The sequence below is a fragment of the Salminus brasiliensis genome, chromosome 14 (assembly GCF_030463535.1).
Source record: "Salminus brasiliensis chromosome 14, fSalBra1.hap2, whole genome shotgun sequence".
In the NCBI taxonomy this organism is placed as follows: domain Eukaryota; kingdom Metazoa; phylum Chordata; class Actinopteri; order Characiformes; family Bryconidae; genus Salminus; species Salminus brasiliensis.
In genome coordinates this window covers 16,528,338-16,544,701 of record NC_132891.1, presented here as the reverse complement: position 1 = coordinate 16,544,701, position 16,364 = coordinate 16,528,338, and the positions used below count along the sequence as shown (strand labels likewise).

Genomic DNA, 16,364 nt, shown 5'->3' with positions numbered 1-16,364 from the left:
AAATTTATATATCACATTTTCTTAAATCCGCAAAATTGGACAACATGTCCATATTCTGTTAAATATGATAATCACTTAACGACAAGGACTTTTACTTTGGAGACAGTGTTTTTGGGCGGTCACTCCTGAGGCTGGTGTACGTTTTCAGGCTTGGGTTCACAGCTAACCGCCGCTCACAGTCCACGATTAGGTGGAAACGACTGGTAAGAATTAAACCCACTCATTTTTCACTCAGTCGCTCAAACTTTTGAACCAAATATTGATTAACAATCTACTACGACTACGCTTTTCCTTTGGAGCCCGGCGCTTGTCTATTTTTTCGTTAGCTAGCTAATAGGAAATTCGCCGAGATAGCTCATGGTAGCTAGTTCGCTAGAGCTAATGCAGTTAGCCGGGCCGCTGGCCTGGTCATCTTATAGAGGCAGTGAGCAGAGCTCTGTTTGCGCTTGTTGCTTGCTAGTGCTAGTGCTAGTGCTAGTGCTAGCTAGCTAACTAGCCGCGATGTCTTAGCGGATATTAACCCCGACATAACGCAACAGATATTATTACCGAGCAATATTATTTCATATAGCTGGAGTACAGTCAGTCAGTTAGCTAGCTAGCTGGATCACCGTGTCGCAGTCCGTTATGTTGGCTGTGTTATTAAACGAATTTAGTTTATATAGCTATCTAATGAATTATATAAATGTTAGCTAGCTTGTTTAGCAGTTTTGGCCCAGCCAAAGATTTAGCTAGCCAGCCAGCCAGCGCGGACTAGCTAGCATAGCTAGCTGAAGCGTTATTTGTGTGCGAGGGCATGATTGATCTCCTGAACATACTGAAAGAAGTTATACATAAATATAGATAGATAGATAGATAGATAGCTAACTATCTATCATCTTCATCGTTACACCACTGTGCATGGAGTTATGTCCCCATTGTATATTGACAATTTGTCTAAGAAGCTAGCGCTAGCTAGCGAGGTTCGTTTCCTGCCTTTACCGTCACAGCAGCCTCCCATCCTAGCTAGCTTACAGACTGGAGGTTTTCATTAACACCTCCAACACACACACACACACACACACACACACACACACACCGGGATTTGGTGCCCGTACGTTTCCTTCCCTTCAATATCTGCGGATTACGTCGCTGGGTAGCTAATACTATGCTGGGCCCCGTGTTTTGGCTAGCTAGCTGTCCTCTCCCAACATAACGGTCTCGGCAAAACATCAGGCAGGTCTTATTGGGTTTGCAGTGGTCAGTACCCACCAAAAGTGGTTTGAGGAAGGAGAACCTGTGCACCTAAGGCTCATTGATGTAACCTGGAGGCTCCACCTCGCAACTTGCAGGACTTGATGTGGCGTCCATGCCTTGAATGGTCAGATCTGTTGTCGGCAGCACACGGCAGGTGGTATTAATCTTTTGGCTGATCATTATATAAAACCCTACAATACATTACACTATTATTTAGGTGATTGTGTTAACCGGTCACAGGGACAGGAGGGTGTTACTGTGCAGACTCGGTGTTCGGTGGGAAAGCCAGCTGATGGGCTTAAGGGTTAGGAAATGGAGCTCAACTGAAACGACAGTGCATTAATCAACCAGTCAAAACTACAACCTACAAAATCCTCTTGTTCCAAAGGCTGTTCCCTCTGTTGGGCAGAATAGTAGATTTTTATTACCTTCGTTTGCAATCAGATATACCCAGGTTTTTGAACATGACTGCTGTCTGAGACTGTGTCTAAAAAAATGTTCATCAAATCTATAACCACTGACATTCTTCTCCTTCTCCTGTTACAGAGGCCAGAGAACACACTGGAAGTGCAGAAATGCAGACTATTAAATGTGTGGTGGTTGGGGACGGTGCTGTGGGTAAAACCTGCCTTTTGATTTCATACACAACAAACAAGTTCCCTTCGGAGTACGTACCGACGGTAAGTACACAAAATATGATAAAAAAAAAAATATATATATAGGCTGTGTTAGAAAATATGGGTGTATTTCAATATGTCTGTTTGGAAACCTGAACGTGTTAACAGCTCAAACCTGCGTTGTATTTTCTTAATATTTATTTTCTTCTTCAGGTGTTTGATAACTATGCCGTAACTGTAATGATCGGCGGTGAACCGTACACTCTTGGACTTTTTGACACTGCAGGTATGGAGTTTTCCTATTATAAAAACATGGATAAAGGTTTACACACAGGGTGTGGTAATACACACATTTTCATGTTTAATGCAGTTCTTGATTTTGAGGACAGGATTTGGTTTTCAGTATTTTGGTGTTTGTATTTTACACACTCTGATAAATGTTTATAATCTAAAAGGATTCATTGTTGCATTTTGGTAGTTTAATGTTGATGCTCTTTTGTCTGTGTGTATTTATGTATGTATGTAAGGGGAGTTTTTCTTGCCATAGTCGCCTTTGTTTTGTTCACTGGGGGTCTTAAGTTTTTATGTCATGTTGATGTCTTGTTCTCTTACTGATTACTGATTTTGTAAAGCTGCTTTGTCACAACGCCAGCTGTAAAACATCCAAATACATTTGCGTTGATTATCCTGTAACAATGGCGTGTCCGGGTCTAGGATGTGGAATATATTTGAGGTTAAGAAAACAGTTGGTTCCTGGCGACGTGTTGGCGGTGAAAGAAGAGAGAAATGGGCAGGTGTGAAGGCCTGAGAGGACCAATTCATTGTGGCCAGCTGGGTCAGAGCATCTCTGCAACAGCAAGGCTTAAGGGGCGCTCCTGTTCAGCAGTGAAGGATAACTATCAATAATGTGCAAAGAAGTAAGACCACAAACTGGTGACTGGGTGTTGGGTGGCCAAGGCTCATCAATGCGTGATGGAAAGGAAGGCTATACTACCTGGGTTAAACTGACCGAGGGGCAACTGTGGCACAAAAAAAAAAAAAAAAAATTGTAATAATAACTTCAGAGATGATGATGTCACAGTACAGATTGGACATGGCTCCCGTGCTAATATGAACATCAGAACTGGACCTTGGAGCAGTGGCTGAAATGCACCTGGTCTGTTGAGTCCTGTTTTTTTCTTATGGATGGCTGGGTATGTGCTGTTTACCTAAGGGAACAGATGGCATCAAGATGCGCTGTGAAAAGAAGCCAAGCCAGTGGAGGAAGTGTGATGCTCTGACCTGTGTTCTAGTGGGAAACATGGGGTCCATTTACCATGCAATATATCTCAGACCTTGACATTGTTACTTGATAATGAATGTTATTTGCTTCATTTGTGAGGGGTCATAATGATCTGGCTTATCAGTATGTGTGTAAAACCCTTAGATCATGGTGCAACAAGTGGTACAAACAAGTGCTAGAGATTTTGTTTATATATAGACTTGTTCTGCATGTTCAAAGTGCTGTAGATGGTGAGATAAAATGTATGCCTTTCAGCCACTAACACCAAGCGATGTTCTCTCTCTCTCTCTCTCTCTCTCTCTCTAGGTCAGGAGGATTACGATCGGTTGAGGCCACTGAGCTATCCTCAAACCGATGTCTTCTTAGTTTGCTTCTCTGTAGTTTCACCCTCATCCTTTGAAAATGTCAAGGAAAAAGTAAGTCCTTTCAGTAGGTTTCCAGCAATTTGATACTTCGAGTGATTTATTTTGTTTGCATAAGTTTATTCACATTTTTTCCCTGCTTTCCGTGTGCATGCAGTGGGTGCCTGAGATCACCCACCACTGTCCAAAGACCCCGTTCCTGTTGGTTGGAACTCAGATCGACTTAAGGGACGATCCTTCTACTATCGAAAAGCTCGCAAAGAACAAGCAGAAGCCCATCACTCCCGAAACAGCAGAGAAACTAGCACGGGACCTGAAAGCAGTGAAATATGTGGAATGTTCAGCTTTAACACAGGTGAGAAGAAAACTCGCAGGCCTTAAGTTTGTTCTTTGCCCATGGGGCCATGAATATTGTTGATGGTGGTGTTGGTCACTGGAGGACATTGAACTGTCTCCTGGCATGATTTGAGCAGTCTGGTTGCAGGATTAAACATCGCACAAGTAATCGGCATAGGAAATTTTATTTATATCTGAATTTTATCCACAATGTTTTAACCAAGCAAAGTAGATTTGCTATGAGGCTGTGGATTCAACATTGTGTTTTATTTCCCCATTTACTTAAATATAAATACAGTGTACAGTAAGTTTCACTGTATTATCTTACATATCTGACATACAGGAGGATTATTTACATGCTAATGCTGGGTTAAATGAACAGACTAGGAACTTCAAAAAGTAAAGAATGTGTGCAAAATGATACCACTTATAACACTTAACAGAATATATACATAAAGCACTGGAGAGAAAAAAAAGTTGGAAATTGAGGGAAGATAATTGGTCAAAATCAGTTGAAATGCTTTGTGGTATATGTAGTTTTTTCACTTTTTACACTCAGTAAAAACAGTCTTGTACCGTTTATCTTTTTATTAATTTTAATGTCACGTGTCCACTGCACGCGATGCAAAATTCTCCGTCCGCTCCCTTTGCCAGCACGTTAGGAGCATGTATGCTTACAACGTAGGAAGCGAAGTTGTACATTTCAGATTAATCTTAAATTAATTCTATTCTCAAGTAGACTACTCTTGTAAACTTGCTTCTTAAAAAAAAGACATTTTTTGAATGAAAAATTTCTGTGAAGTCTGACAGTAGTTGAAATATTTCTCATTAAATTTTGACTATTAACAGTAGCATCCAATGACTTGCATTCCTGCTCAAATTTCTGTTATTATTTTCTGTACTCCGCTATAAATATGGAGATCAAACACACAAAATTAGCTACACCAGAGAAAGAATTGTTTCCGTACTTTCTGAGCTCATGTCCATGTTCTGCAAACTGAACTGTGTAGAATAACTGAGTGTAGGCCATAGACAGTTGATTTTGCGGCTGCGTGTAATTTGCAGATCATGTTTGTGCCATCCGCTATCCCACAAACCCTTCCACATTTGTTTCGCTACTATCCGTTGAATTGGGCTGCAATTTTAGATGCATTTTTAGACAAATTCAGGAGTAGTGAACATGTACTGTTGCTGTTAGTGGGATTTTTACATCCATAACCAGGGCTGCTGAAACTGTGGGTCTTCACTGTGCAGCACTATAGCCAGAGATGCTATCCTCACCATAAACATATGTAGATACAAGCCTTGGGCCCTGTACAGTGCTTGCCCGTAATAATGTGAGCGATGCCTTGATGAACAATGGACACCATCACAAGCCAGTGTGTTAAAATTACCTTCCATTGCTGTTGTTTTTGTTTGCCTTCATTCACATTCTGCATTGTTTCTTAATTAGACTGTCAACGTGTTCTTTAATATCCTTGTTCTTTTTTCTTTTTTTTTATTATTTGCAGAAAGGGCTGAAGAATGTATTTGATGAGGCCATACTAGCTGCCCTGGAGCCCCCGGAGCCTAAGAAGAAGCGTAAATGTGTTCTTTTATGAGCTCAGCCTTTAAATAGGTCCTTTCAGGCATAAACGCATAACATAAGATCTATGACTATTTTCCATAAACATAAGAATCAGTTTTGGTTCTACCTTAAACTTTTATCAGGAAAGGACTAACTATTGCAAATACTTTTTTTTTTCTTTCTTTTTTTTGTTTCCTTTTTTCATATTTGCCTTGATATTATGTCAGCTGAATTAAGCAGAATGGATAGGATGTGTATTGACTGTAAAACAAGTAAGATATTTTGCAAAAAAAAACAAGCAGTTATGTCTCTTATGATTATCTTGATTAGTCAAATTGTGTCATGATTGTACGCTTCTAACATGGAAGTGATTCACTGCAAGGCTTCCTTAGAGCTAAAGAACGCTTTTGAATTCAGTTATTTATTCACGGTTAAAATTCTGACTATGTTGAGTTGAAATATCCTATGAGAGACTATTGGAGAGTTTCATGCATTTCTGGGATGGCTGCAATAATGATAGAAAAGGAAAAAAATCAGTGTTACTATATCTGACGATGTGTATTCAGGCTTAGTTGATGCATCAGCACAAAGAACATGGTGGCTGTAGTTCTTTTTAGGATACAGGCCACAGTTTATGAACTGGATTTCTGAGGAAAGCCAGTTTGTGATCCATTTCGTGGGATCATGCCTTTTGCGCTACCCTACAGTACTTTGACAAACAAATAGATCCAAACATCTCCATCGCAAAATTACAATGACCTTCCCTTTGCACAAACTTCACTCATATGTGTAAATCATGAGAACTGTGGTAGTGTTCAGTTTTACCCTGGGCCCATTGCTGATCAGGTCATGATTTCCATTTGAATAACATCCAGATTTTTCTTTCTTTTTTTTTCTTCTCCAGTTTATTTGGATCAGTCAGTTTTGAACTTGCGTAGAGTGATGGATTCCTAAGTAACGTTTTTTTATTTATACTAATGTCATTAGTCTTTGTAAAATTATAATTGAATTTGATTATAACTGTGTGTGAAGGTGATCCTTTAGTATTCAGCCATTCAGATACAGCCTGTGTATGTTTTTTGTTTAGTTTTGTTTTATTTCTTTTTAATATATTTTTATATGGAATGTTTCGTTACAGAAAGGAAATATTACGTGTGTGAATTACATTGAAATAAACATTTCCAACATTTTGAACACAAACATAAACAGATCATTTACACGATATATATATTATTAGTAGATTTCCATATTTGTAATTCAGAAAGTCCGGATCAAAGCACATGTCGCTGCTGTCCAGTGCCAAACATGTATCTCCATTTTTGTCTATCGTTCAAATGCTGTAGCGGATTTTATATATATATATATAAAACCTCTGGATGAACAGACCAATAGAAAAGCTCTAAATAACTTGGAATAAACTCTTATTTTACTTTGACTTCCATTCAAAGTTCAGAACGTTTTTGCCTTCTCCTGCAAAGCCACCATTTTGGAGATGCATGTTTTTCACTGGACAGTGACTATATACATCATATAGTCAGTGTGGACTAAATGAGCATTCTGAATGGTGATTCTCCACTGAAAGTGAAATTTAGTCTAGGATTAGGCTTAATCCCTTTTTGAGAGCCATGACTCAGCCCATAATGTTTGTAATAATTCTGATAATGGCAGTTAGACACAATTTTAACACTGCTGTTGGTGACCCGTAATACATATTGTCCGGCTTTGAACTGACTGCCATGAGTGGTGCATAGTCGTCCCTAATGACGTGCAGGATCTAAAGTGGAATATTGACAAGATAAAGAGGTGAGAAATGATACCAGATGTGAACCAAATCAAACTTTTAACCAATATAATTAACAAAGATGCAACACAGAGGCTCCAGGTCAAATGCAATCAAGTCATCCAGAGACCTATAAAAAGTGTGTGTGTGTGTGTGTGTGGGTGGGTATCACACATCATCAGTGTTCTCTGGAATGACAGTGCCCTTTTGAGATGAGGTGAGGTGAGGTGAGGTGGTGGTTATCCCAACATCCTGCCCTCTGTAATGCTCTTGTTGCTGAATGCAATCAAATCCTCACAGTAAAGAAAGGGTTCCCTGAGACAGTTACTCCAACAAAAACTGGATACACTCTATTTATTGTCCTTGATTTTGGGCAAAACAATGAATGAGCAGGTGGCCATATATGCCATGCAACACTTTACGCATACACATTTTAAAGAAGGTGATCCCGTGTAAGCTGGTTTAAAGAACAAAGCTGTGTAGATGTTTTCAACTCCATCACCAGCTCACCTCTTAAATGATAAAGCACTGATTCGCACGACTAAGCGTTGAAGGTTAATAATAATAATATTCGAATATAATATTAAATAATACTAGACTTCCCTCAGGAGAGCTTCTGGAGATGTTTAAATGAACACAAAACTACTGCATCCATGAGGTGCCCCCCCTCTCATTGTGTACACACATATACATACACACATACACAATGGAACGATGCACAAGTTAGACTGGTTCACCAACAACGTCACATTTTCTTGTGCTGTACACTCCACTATATTTCCCATTTCTGATGATGAAGAATGTATCAACATAGACCCCATGAGCATGTGGTGGTATTCCAGGCAATGGAGGAGGCATGTGATGACTTTCCAAGCAGGTGAATACCAGGGATGGATCTGCCTGGCATTTTTCCCCCTGCTGCTTGGCTAAGGAAAGCATTGCACCAGACGGAGGTGAGGTCAATTGATTGTGTTGCCATTTGTGTTGGATACACATACAGTACTGTAAATGCTATTGTGGGACAGAGAACCCTACAAGTCACCAAAACGTCTACAAAAGTTTCACACACCTGTGAGCATTTGAATATGTAACATGGCCTCATGATGCCTCGTTTTTGGAAACGAGTCTATCCATTTGGGAAACACTGGAACGTCTTTAAGGGCTGGTTTCCCAGGAGAGATTCACTGTGACCTTAAACAGAAATGTGGTTTTCTCCCCTAGCAGTACCCAGCATGCATTACACAACTCTGCTACATGTCCAAATGTTTATGGACACCTTGTCTAATGAATTCAATCATTGCTGACACAGGCTGCTTCACTTGGAGAGCAGCTGGGGGTTATGTCCTGCTGGTTCAGGGGACGCTTTTCTAAACTTGTGCCCCATGTTTTTAAAAATCTCAGCTGACAAAGCCAGGCTCAGCGCTCTAACCGCTGACCCAACACTTGCCATGTTGCCACCACTATCAGTGCACCTGATAGCCGAGAGCTTCTCTTATCCATATATGTTGTTTATTGAACACTTGAGTATCAACACAAGAGTAAAACAGCCTCAACATTGTCAACCAAGAAAAGTCCTTCAGTAGCTTCGTTGTTAAGCATCGTTATTTCTGATATTTTACGTTCTGAGAGACAATCCAGGGGCGCACCATCACAGCCAAGGTGTCGACTCAGCAGACACGTATCTCATAAATCTCCAAAAATTGTGCCCCAATATATGCAGCCCACATGTAACTCCACAAATTTCTATCCATATAGACGTCTTTGCCTGTGTATTACTGCATTTAAAGTGCTGTTAAAAAGTACTGCCCCCGCTGGAGTGTCTCTATAATTCTACATTTATCAGCAAAACAAAAGTAAACCTACTGAACACAAAACTCACTTTTTATTAATGTCTCGTTTTTAACTGTCTGTCGCCACAATGTGTTTTACTAGAGCCAGAGTGGGCATTCTGAGGGCCGTAACCATAGGGGGACATTACGAAGGAGAATTTTGTGGAGTACTTGGGTAGCAGGTCTATAACATAAGTATATATTAGTATATAGTATATATACCATCTTGACTAACATCCAAAGCAGTCAGAGTCATGAGATGTTGTGATTACATATATATATATATATATGTGCAGTCTGAGAGGGTGTACTCAACAATGAGTATAAACAGTGCAACTGGTATATTAGAAATGCATGACATTACAATGGTACATCACAAGCTATAAACAGGAAAAGTGCGTTTGCCAGTATTATCAAGGTTTTTGCTGAGCACACGGTCATGTATTAAGTATCTACATCATAGACATACAAACTAACAACTATACAATGCATAGTTTGGCTAGAATTGACCTTACGCTTTTCATTTATTAAATATGTCTCCAGATCAAAAATGACTCACATGCATGACTTCTTTTCTGAAACTTGATTACGAGTCCTTTTACAGTAACAGCTTCAGTCTGTCGGGGAAAGATTTATGTCCATTTTAGCCCAGTCCTCCACTTTATATCCATGCGCAACAGCGCTAACACTTCAACATTCCAAGAGTACGAACACAAGTAAGGCACATACTGCAAGTCCAGATCTGAAATAGGCTCACATCATACTTTAGTTTTAAGTTTGTGGAAGAGTAGACTACAACAGACAGAACTCGCTTCAGGAAAGGCAAAGCGGTCATTAAGACAAAGGGAACTCAGTCACCTTACATTCAATTACAAATACATTTTGCTCACATCTTTGATTTCTCTCTCGAAAGGTTGAAGGCACAATGATCTCATGGGAAATCACGTGACTGACACCTAGCTGCACCCCTGCGCCCCAGCTCCACCCTGGAAAAAGTCTCAGCTATGGCAGATGTCCACTCAGCCTGATTGCAAGTTACCCAACTGACCAAATAGGGGTGACACTCAAACCACTTTGTGATTTTATGTGCCAAAAAGACTTAAAAGGTATATTTTCTAAACGCTTTTTAATACCTTACAATTAACAGGATGTTGTCGTTAATGTCCCTTTAAGACTGATATAAGTAAATGAAATCTATTCTGACTGGCTATTTATTAATATTACAAGTCAAAGTCAGATATAAACCACTGTGTTCTCTGGCTGTTCTGTATTGCGCTTCATTCAAAAGACATTCTGGCATGAAAAATTCCTTTCAACATGAATGAGTAGAGTTATGCCAGTAGGCTAAATAAATTGATATATGGAAATGTGCTGACTTGAGTGACATTGCAAAAACACAAAATATATAGTTTACATATATCTATGTTTTTAAACTTTGATAAAGACTACATCACCCTCTTTTATTAAAAAATAAAGAGTATTGTTGGACAATGAATTTTTAAAACAAAAACAAAAACAAAACTATGTGACAGTTAGCTAGCTAACATGCTTTGAATGTGCTTAAATGTCCAGAGATGAACCAATTACTTATCTAATGTCAATGTTAGCTATCACACAAACACTTAGCTCACCAGTCAAACTTCTTACAGCCTGGTTCTGGAGCAGCCAGATTTTCCTGTGGGAATTTCCTTCATTTGCTGAATCAAGACACACATGCGAACATTACGCCTCTACTGCCGGGTAGACTTCCACACTACTGTTAGTGACTCGTATTCCGTACCAGCCGGCCCAAAACTGTGTGTCTTTCCCTCCGTGAGTGAACCGGACATAGCGAACACCTGGTCCATAGTCCTTGAAGACATGAGTCATCTACAATAAAACAGGAGAATATTAAACAACGAACTTCGGCTAATAATTCAACAACTACTAAAGCACATTCCATTAATAACAATGAAGTCTAAGATCCACCAGAAAAGGTTTGTCCAGCAGGAATGTAGCGGAACTACAGCATCAATTAATGAACTGTCAATGATTTACCAACTATGGAGCCTCCATAGATGAGTGTTTCACAAATGAATCAACTGAATGGTTAAACTGAATGGAAAGCCTCTGAGGTATGCAATGACAGCATTTCTGGTAAAGACTGTTATCAATAAACTGGGTAACTGTGACCATAGAAACAGCCTGGGGTTCAATTAAAATTAAATAATTGCTACTATATGGAATAATATATTTTGAGCCACTATATTGTTGTAAATGACACATTGCTCAACTAGCCTTATTATCTGCTGAATGGAAAAAAAAAAGTATGCGATTACAGCATTTCGGTTTGAGACTGTCGTGGATCTTTCCAAATCCCACACAAGTCAATAACTGAGTAAGTAAACAAGGTGATTCAAAGTGTATATGTATATATATATATATATATATATATATATATATATATATATATATAATTTTTATATAAGATTGTCTTTGAGTAGTGTGTACTAATGTGTCAAAATATGAAGTATTTTAGCAACCTTGGCGGTTCTACAGGTTCCTGTTCGCATTACGGATATACAAACTTGTGTAACCTACATGCTTACAGTTTACAAATTTGTTTTGGTTGACACACTAATCTGTTAATGCCCAGCTTTTTTCCTCTGCACTTAATCAAATATGGCTTTGGGTCTGCCATTTTTATTAACCAGATTTTTTTTTACTGTACAGATAATGTACTTCTTGCAGCCTTGTCTGGGCCTATAGTTCAGGAGCGGTTCTCATTTGAGTGACACAAATGTTTGGTGGGTTTTTTTTCTTCTTCTTTTTCTTTTTTTCACCTGAATATTCAGACAGCAAAAGGAGACAATCGATAAAACATTTACCTGGTTCCACTGCTGATCATTCCACTGTGGAAAAGTGACCAACTCTGGTTGAAAGGTTTGAATGGGCTTCTTTTTGTTATTGAGCAGCTCCACACAGATGTGATATTCACTACCACAGTCCCACCTTGGAGCATACCTGTACAAAAGGAAGATCCACTTTGTGACATAAAAATAATGCCATAAGAAAGAATTCAGAAAGACCGGATGAATGCTCACCAATCTGATATAATGATGTCTGGCTGTATTTCATCCAGGAGTGCAGGACTGTAGCCCTCTTTCTCCAAGTTGATTAGCTGCCTCTTGATACATGCACTGGAATATATATCATGGATTATTATTAAGGAACGCTTACCCTTTGATACACATAAGTTTCAGCGTTGTTTTAGCGAGTTTTATTTAATGGCTTAAAAGCTTATAAACCTATCATTTATCTACGCCATCAGGTAAAACTGCATAAAAAAGAAAGAAGGAATGCTGTGTTTAGCCTTGCATTCATGTGCAACAATATGCTATAAAATGTGTAAAACATGTTGTATATAAAATGTCATGACTAAATTTTTTTGTTAATCGAATGCACAGAGCATGAAATAACAAAGTCAACACTTACAAGTAAGAGGTAACAAAGCATTTTGTTACTGTTTCATCCGGATGAGGCGTGAACATTCCTTCTATATTCCACTTGTGGCCTCCGTTTTCTATGATGTCCCATCCACGATAATTCTCTAGAGGTGAGACTTTACTATGAGTGAATTTCCCCACTGTGGGACTAATAAACAATCATCTTAGTAGCATTATAATTAATTTAATTAATTTAACAATTATCACTGGGATTTGGGATCTGCAAGCTGGTGTAGCTAGTGCATGCTTTTTTGTTTTACTCAATAGATTCAGTCAGGCCAGTGAACCAATCAATGTATTTTATGCATATATATATATATATATATATATATATATATATATATATATATATATATATATATATATATATATATATATATATATCAGGTCCTTCCTTCCTGCTGCCGTCAGACAACCAGCACTGCTCCCAGCGGACCACATACACACACACTTAACTACACACACATGTTCAGGGAAAAGAGGTCCCTCAATGTAAAAATACCATATGCAATACCCCCTCCCCTCCCACATGTGCAATTAAGAGTCATTTGCAATAACCTGTAAATAATATTGTTATTGCTTTTTAAATTTTATATTGTGTATATAGTGTAAATTATTTATCTACATTTTTTGTAACTGAGTGTCTTGCTATCCCTTTCTGCTGTGACACTGCATTTCCCCACTGTGGGACTAATAAATGATTATCCTATCTTATCCTATCTTATATATATATATATATATATATATATATATATATATATATATATATATATATATATATATTTATATAGTCTTTAGATTGACATATTCTTTCACAAACGTTGGAAAAGGCTGAGTGTTTGATTTCATACACCTGACCTGTGGCAATGGGACTGAATTAAACACCGGAATTCTATTATTAAGACGTGTGTCCCAATACTTTTGTCCACAGACTGTATCTGCAACTGGACTTTTCACTGCTTGAAATGTAATTACAGATAAGAGAGGGTGAAATCCCATGAGTAGATCAATGGTACGAGCAGCCGGAATGAACGTCATATATCAATAGATGTCGTCATCTGTCGTCTTGGTAACATGATTAGTCCACCTGATATCACTAGTAACAATGACATAGTCCCTAGAGCTAATATTTACCTGAGTTTTAATAAAAGAATAAACGAATACTTTAATAAAAACGTGTCTCACCTTCAGCTTTGGGATTCTTTAAAAGGTTGCGGCGTCTCTTACACAGCCAGTAGAAGAGCTGCCATTCTCTCGCACTTCTGTCTGCGTGGCGAGGCTTCAGCCCTTCCCTGCGACATTTCTCTTTCCAGAACGAAGCGCTGTCCACCACCAGCCTCCACTCACGACACACCAGCCGACACACGCACACGACCTGCTGCATGGGGAGGTTCAGGAGGACTTCCTCAATGACAGCAAGGGGAAGACCCGGGCACTGAGGCAATGAACACCAGAGAGAGGAAGACGGAGAAGAGGCCATTTCTGTTCAGCTGCTCAGAGTCGTCGCCCAGTCAGAGCTGAAGCAAATATCAGTGGACTGTTGGACTCGGGGCACAACTTACGTCTGGACTGCTTGCTGACTGACCCATTCTCACCCTCCTTCTTTTCATTGACGAAATACCAGAGATCTCACAGTATTAGCCGTAGTTAGAGCAGAAAAGGGGGGCCGACAAGCTCTAGTAGACCCTAAGACTTCAGTTAGCACAAGCTAAACAACAACAACAACAACAACAACAACAACACTCCGAATTAGACAGATAACTTATTCAGTTACTCAAATTCACTTTAATTTAGCTAGCTAGCCACCATCCAGCAGTATTCAACAGGCCCATCTGTTTCACTGCTTAACTTTCGCTTTGGTTGTGGCATGGGTGGGATTGTTTACACCCATATCAGTTGAGGGTATCTAGCTACAATGGTGTACCAGAGAGCTGGAACTAGCGATGCTAGCTAGCTAGCTCGCTTTCTTCTAGATATCTGTGAGTAAGAGGTAAGAGTGTCGCGAACCATTAAAACACGAAGGTTGGGGGGAAAGTGTCTACCATCGCATCCGTCGTCGTCTTCTTTCTGCTTCGTCTACTTTAATAAGCGAGCTGGAAATCTGCATCATTTGCTGCCACCTGCAGAGCTGGAGGAAGAGAATAAAACCGAAACTAAACCCTGTGGTCCAGCCCTGTGTTCAAAACAGGTCGTTATACTTATTCTTGAAGCTTTATTAAATAATGAGAGTTAACTAATGAATATACTCTGCAAACTTTAACATTTTTGTAACGCAATTTAATCATCTTACCAAGTTTGGCCCCAATTTCCTCCCGTAGGTCACTCTGTTTACAGAGCCTATAGAGGCGTATTAGCGGTTTTAGCTTTAGGGATGTAAACACAGCTTTGCTACTGTTGAGCTCAGAGAGTAGATTGTGTTTTATTTATGCTGAAATATGGATTAAATCTCATAATTTACTCTTATTCTCTTACCCCCCCCCCCTCTCTCTCTCTCTCACTCTCTCTCTCTCACTCTCACACACACACACAGGGCTGCTCCTCTCTCAGTCCAACCCAATGACTGATCATCCATGTATCCATTTATCTGTTAAAAAGTTGAAGTTGAATCTTTTTCTCTATTAAAGCTTCTGTGTCCGAGCTTCATCATGATCAATAAACCTACAAAAACTACCCTGAGATATTATAAGGAGAAAATAACATAGATTCCTCTAGCCAATTTATTAGTAATACTAAATATTATTAAAATATATATATTAAATATTTGTTATTATTTTATTATTTAACACATTTATTTGTTCTCCTGTCCATTAATTGTATTTTAACTTGTGATTTTTTAGAATTAATCACAGAATTGTTTTTTGATTGACGCAATTAAACTGTTGAATAGATTGACACCACTAGAATAAAGCATTATGTACTGACAGTTTGTGGTACCTGGAAGTAACGTACCGTGAACCTTAAACGCTGTTGTGTCCTCTTTTAAAAGCATAACCCAAGCAAGTAAAACAGAGCTGTAAAACAGGCCACTTCCAAAACCTCAAAACTGTCACATAAGAGATGAACTGATTCATTATATTTACACCCCCAAAATATGCTCACACTCAGCCTACTAGTGAAAGCTATCGAGGCTAAACGCAACAGCTGGGAGAATAATTAAGCAAGGCTAAAAGTTAAGGCTAGCTGAGTGAAGGAAGCATTGCTCGGAGAAGATCTGACTGAAGCAAATGCCGCTGCGAGTATCTGTGTGACCGCCGGCCAGGAAAAGCAAACCACGTGTCACGGGGAACCGAAGAAGCTAGCCAGGTGCTAGGCTAAAAGCTATCCCTACCAGACAATACCACAGTCACTTTCTCGTAAGCCCAGTGTAAAATCAGTGTGTTTCCTTCTGAGGCAAAAGAGTTAATTCCAAGATATTTATACATCAAAAATGTACAAATGACTTAATTAATAATTGCTTAAATACTTGAACTACTTGAGAAATGCAATATGTGGCAAAACAACCTGTGCTTTATGTGCTAGCACAGCTTGGGATAGGGCCTGAGAGGAGGCTAATAAAGTATTAAGGTATGCATGCTAAAGCTAATGAGAGGGCGTTTCACTTTTAAAATTGAAAGAAATAATTCACCCATCAATTTTTAAAAATACGTAAGCAAGCATGACACTGTTTTGAAACTGCTCTTTTTTATGTTATCACTTCAGACACACTATGGATTTTTGAGAAAGTCTACATCTAAAAAATTAGAAGGATCCCTTTTGATACTTTCTGTTTAATCCACAGCGTCAGTTCAGTTCCTCCTGCCATATAAGGGTAGCTGTGGCCTTACAATTGGAGAAGCAGGCTTGGGGCTAAAAGGTCACTGGTTTGACTCT

At 39.0% G+C, this 16,364-nt stretch overlaps 2 protein-coding genes across 4 annotated transcripts; one reads left to right on the top strand and one right to left on the bottom strand.

Moving 5' to 3' along the window:
- The first annotated feature begins 115 nt into the window (after positions 1-115).
- On the top strand, positions 116-6,769 carry cdc42l2 (cell division cycle 42 like 2). Its single transcript, XM_072697225.1, has 6 exons — positions 116-203; positions 1,783-1,916; positions 2,067-2,139; positions 3,442-3,551; positions 3,655-3,852; positions 5,345-6,769. Exons 2-6 carry the CDS (start codon positions 1,812-1,814, stop codon positions 5,432-5,434), a joined length of 576 nt encoding a protein of 191 aa, XP_072553326.1. The 5' UTR covers positions 116-203; positions 1,783-1,811; the 3' UTR covers positions 5,435-6,769.
- Positions 6,770-7,519: 750 nt separating this feature from the next.
- LOC140577307 (F-box only protein 6-like) lies at positions 7,520-14,583 on the bottom strand. 3 transcript variants are annotated; one of them, XM_072697223.1, is made up of 7 exons: positions 14,502-14,583; positions 14,057-14,202; positions 13,680-13,929; positions 12,484-12,598; positions 12,093-12,188; positions 11,877-12,012; positions 7,520-10,878 (listed from the first exon to the last, which is right to left on the bottom strand). In XM_072697223.1, the coding sequence occupies exons 2-7, from the start codon at positions 14,102-14,104 to the stop codon at positions 10,732-10,734; spliced, it is 792 nt and encodes a 263-aa protein (XP_072553324.1). In that variant the 5' UTR covers positions 14,105-14,202; positions 14,502-14,583; the 3' UTR covers positions 7,520-10,731. The 3 variants fall into 3 exon arrangements, with proteins under 3 accessions (XP_072553324.1, XP_072553325.1, XP_072553323.1); XM_072697224.1 differs by having other exon boundaries at positions 14,057-14,186; positions 14,502-14,557; XM_072697222.1 differs by having other exon boundaries at positions 14,057-14,578.
- Positions 14,584-16,364: the final 1,781 nt, after the last annotated feature.

What these genes read in the sequence shown, in the direction of transcription:
- cdc42l2 (XM_072697225.1), top strand. Translation starts at nt 1,812, where the DNA reads ATGCAGACTATTAAATGTGTGGTGGTTGGGGACGGTGCTGTGGGTAAA. An exon ending in TGGACTTTTTGACACTGCAG is followed by an intron (nt 2,140 to 3,441) that starts GTATGGAGTTTT and finishes CTCTCTCTCTAG; the next exon opens with GTCAGGAGGATTACGATCGG. An exon ending in AATGTTCAGCTTTAACACAG is followed by an intron (nt 3,853 to 5,344) that starts GTGAGAAGAAAA and finishes TATTATTTGCAG; the next exon opens with AAAGGGCTGAAGAATGTATT.
- LOC140577307 (XM_072697223.1), bottom strand. Translation starts at nt 14,104, where the DNA reads ATGAAAAGAAGGAGGGTGAGAATGGGTCAGTCAGCAAGCAGTCCAGAC. An exon ending in TGCTTTGTTACCTCTTACTT is followed by an intron (nt 12,189 to 12,483) that starts GTAAGTGTTGAC and finishes TATATATTCCAG; the next exon opens with TGCATGTATCAAGAGGCAGC. An exon ending in ATGATCAGCAGTGGAACCAG is followed by an intron (nt 10,879 to 11,876) that starts GTAAATGTTTTA and finishes GTTTTATTGTAG; the next exon opens with ATGACTCATGTCTTCAAGGA.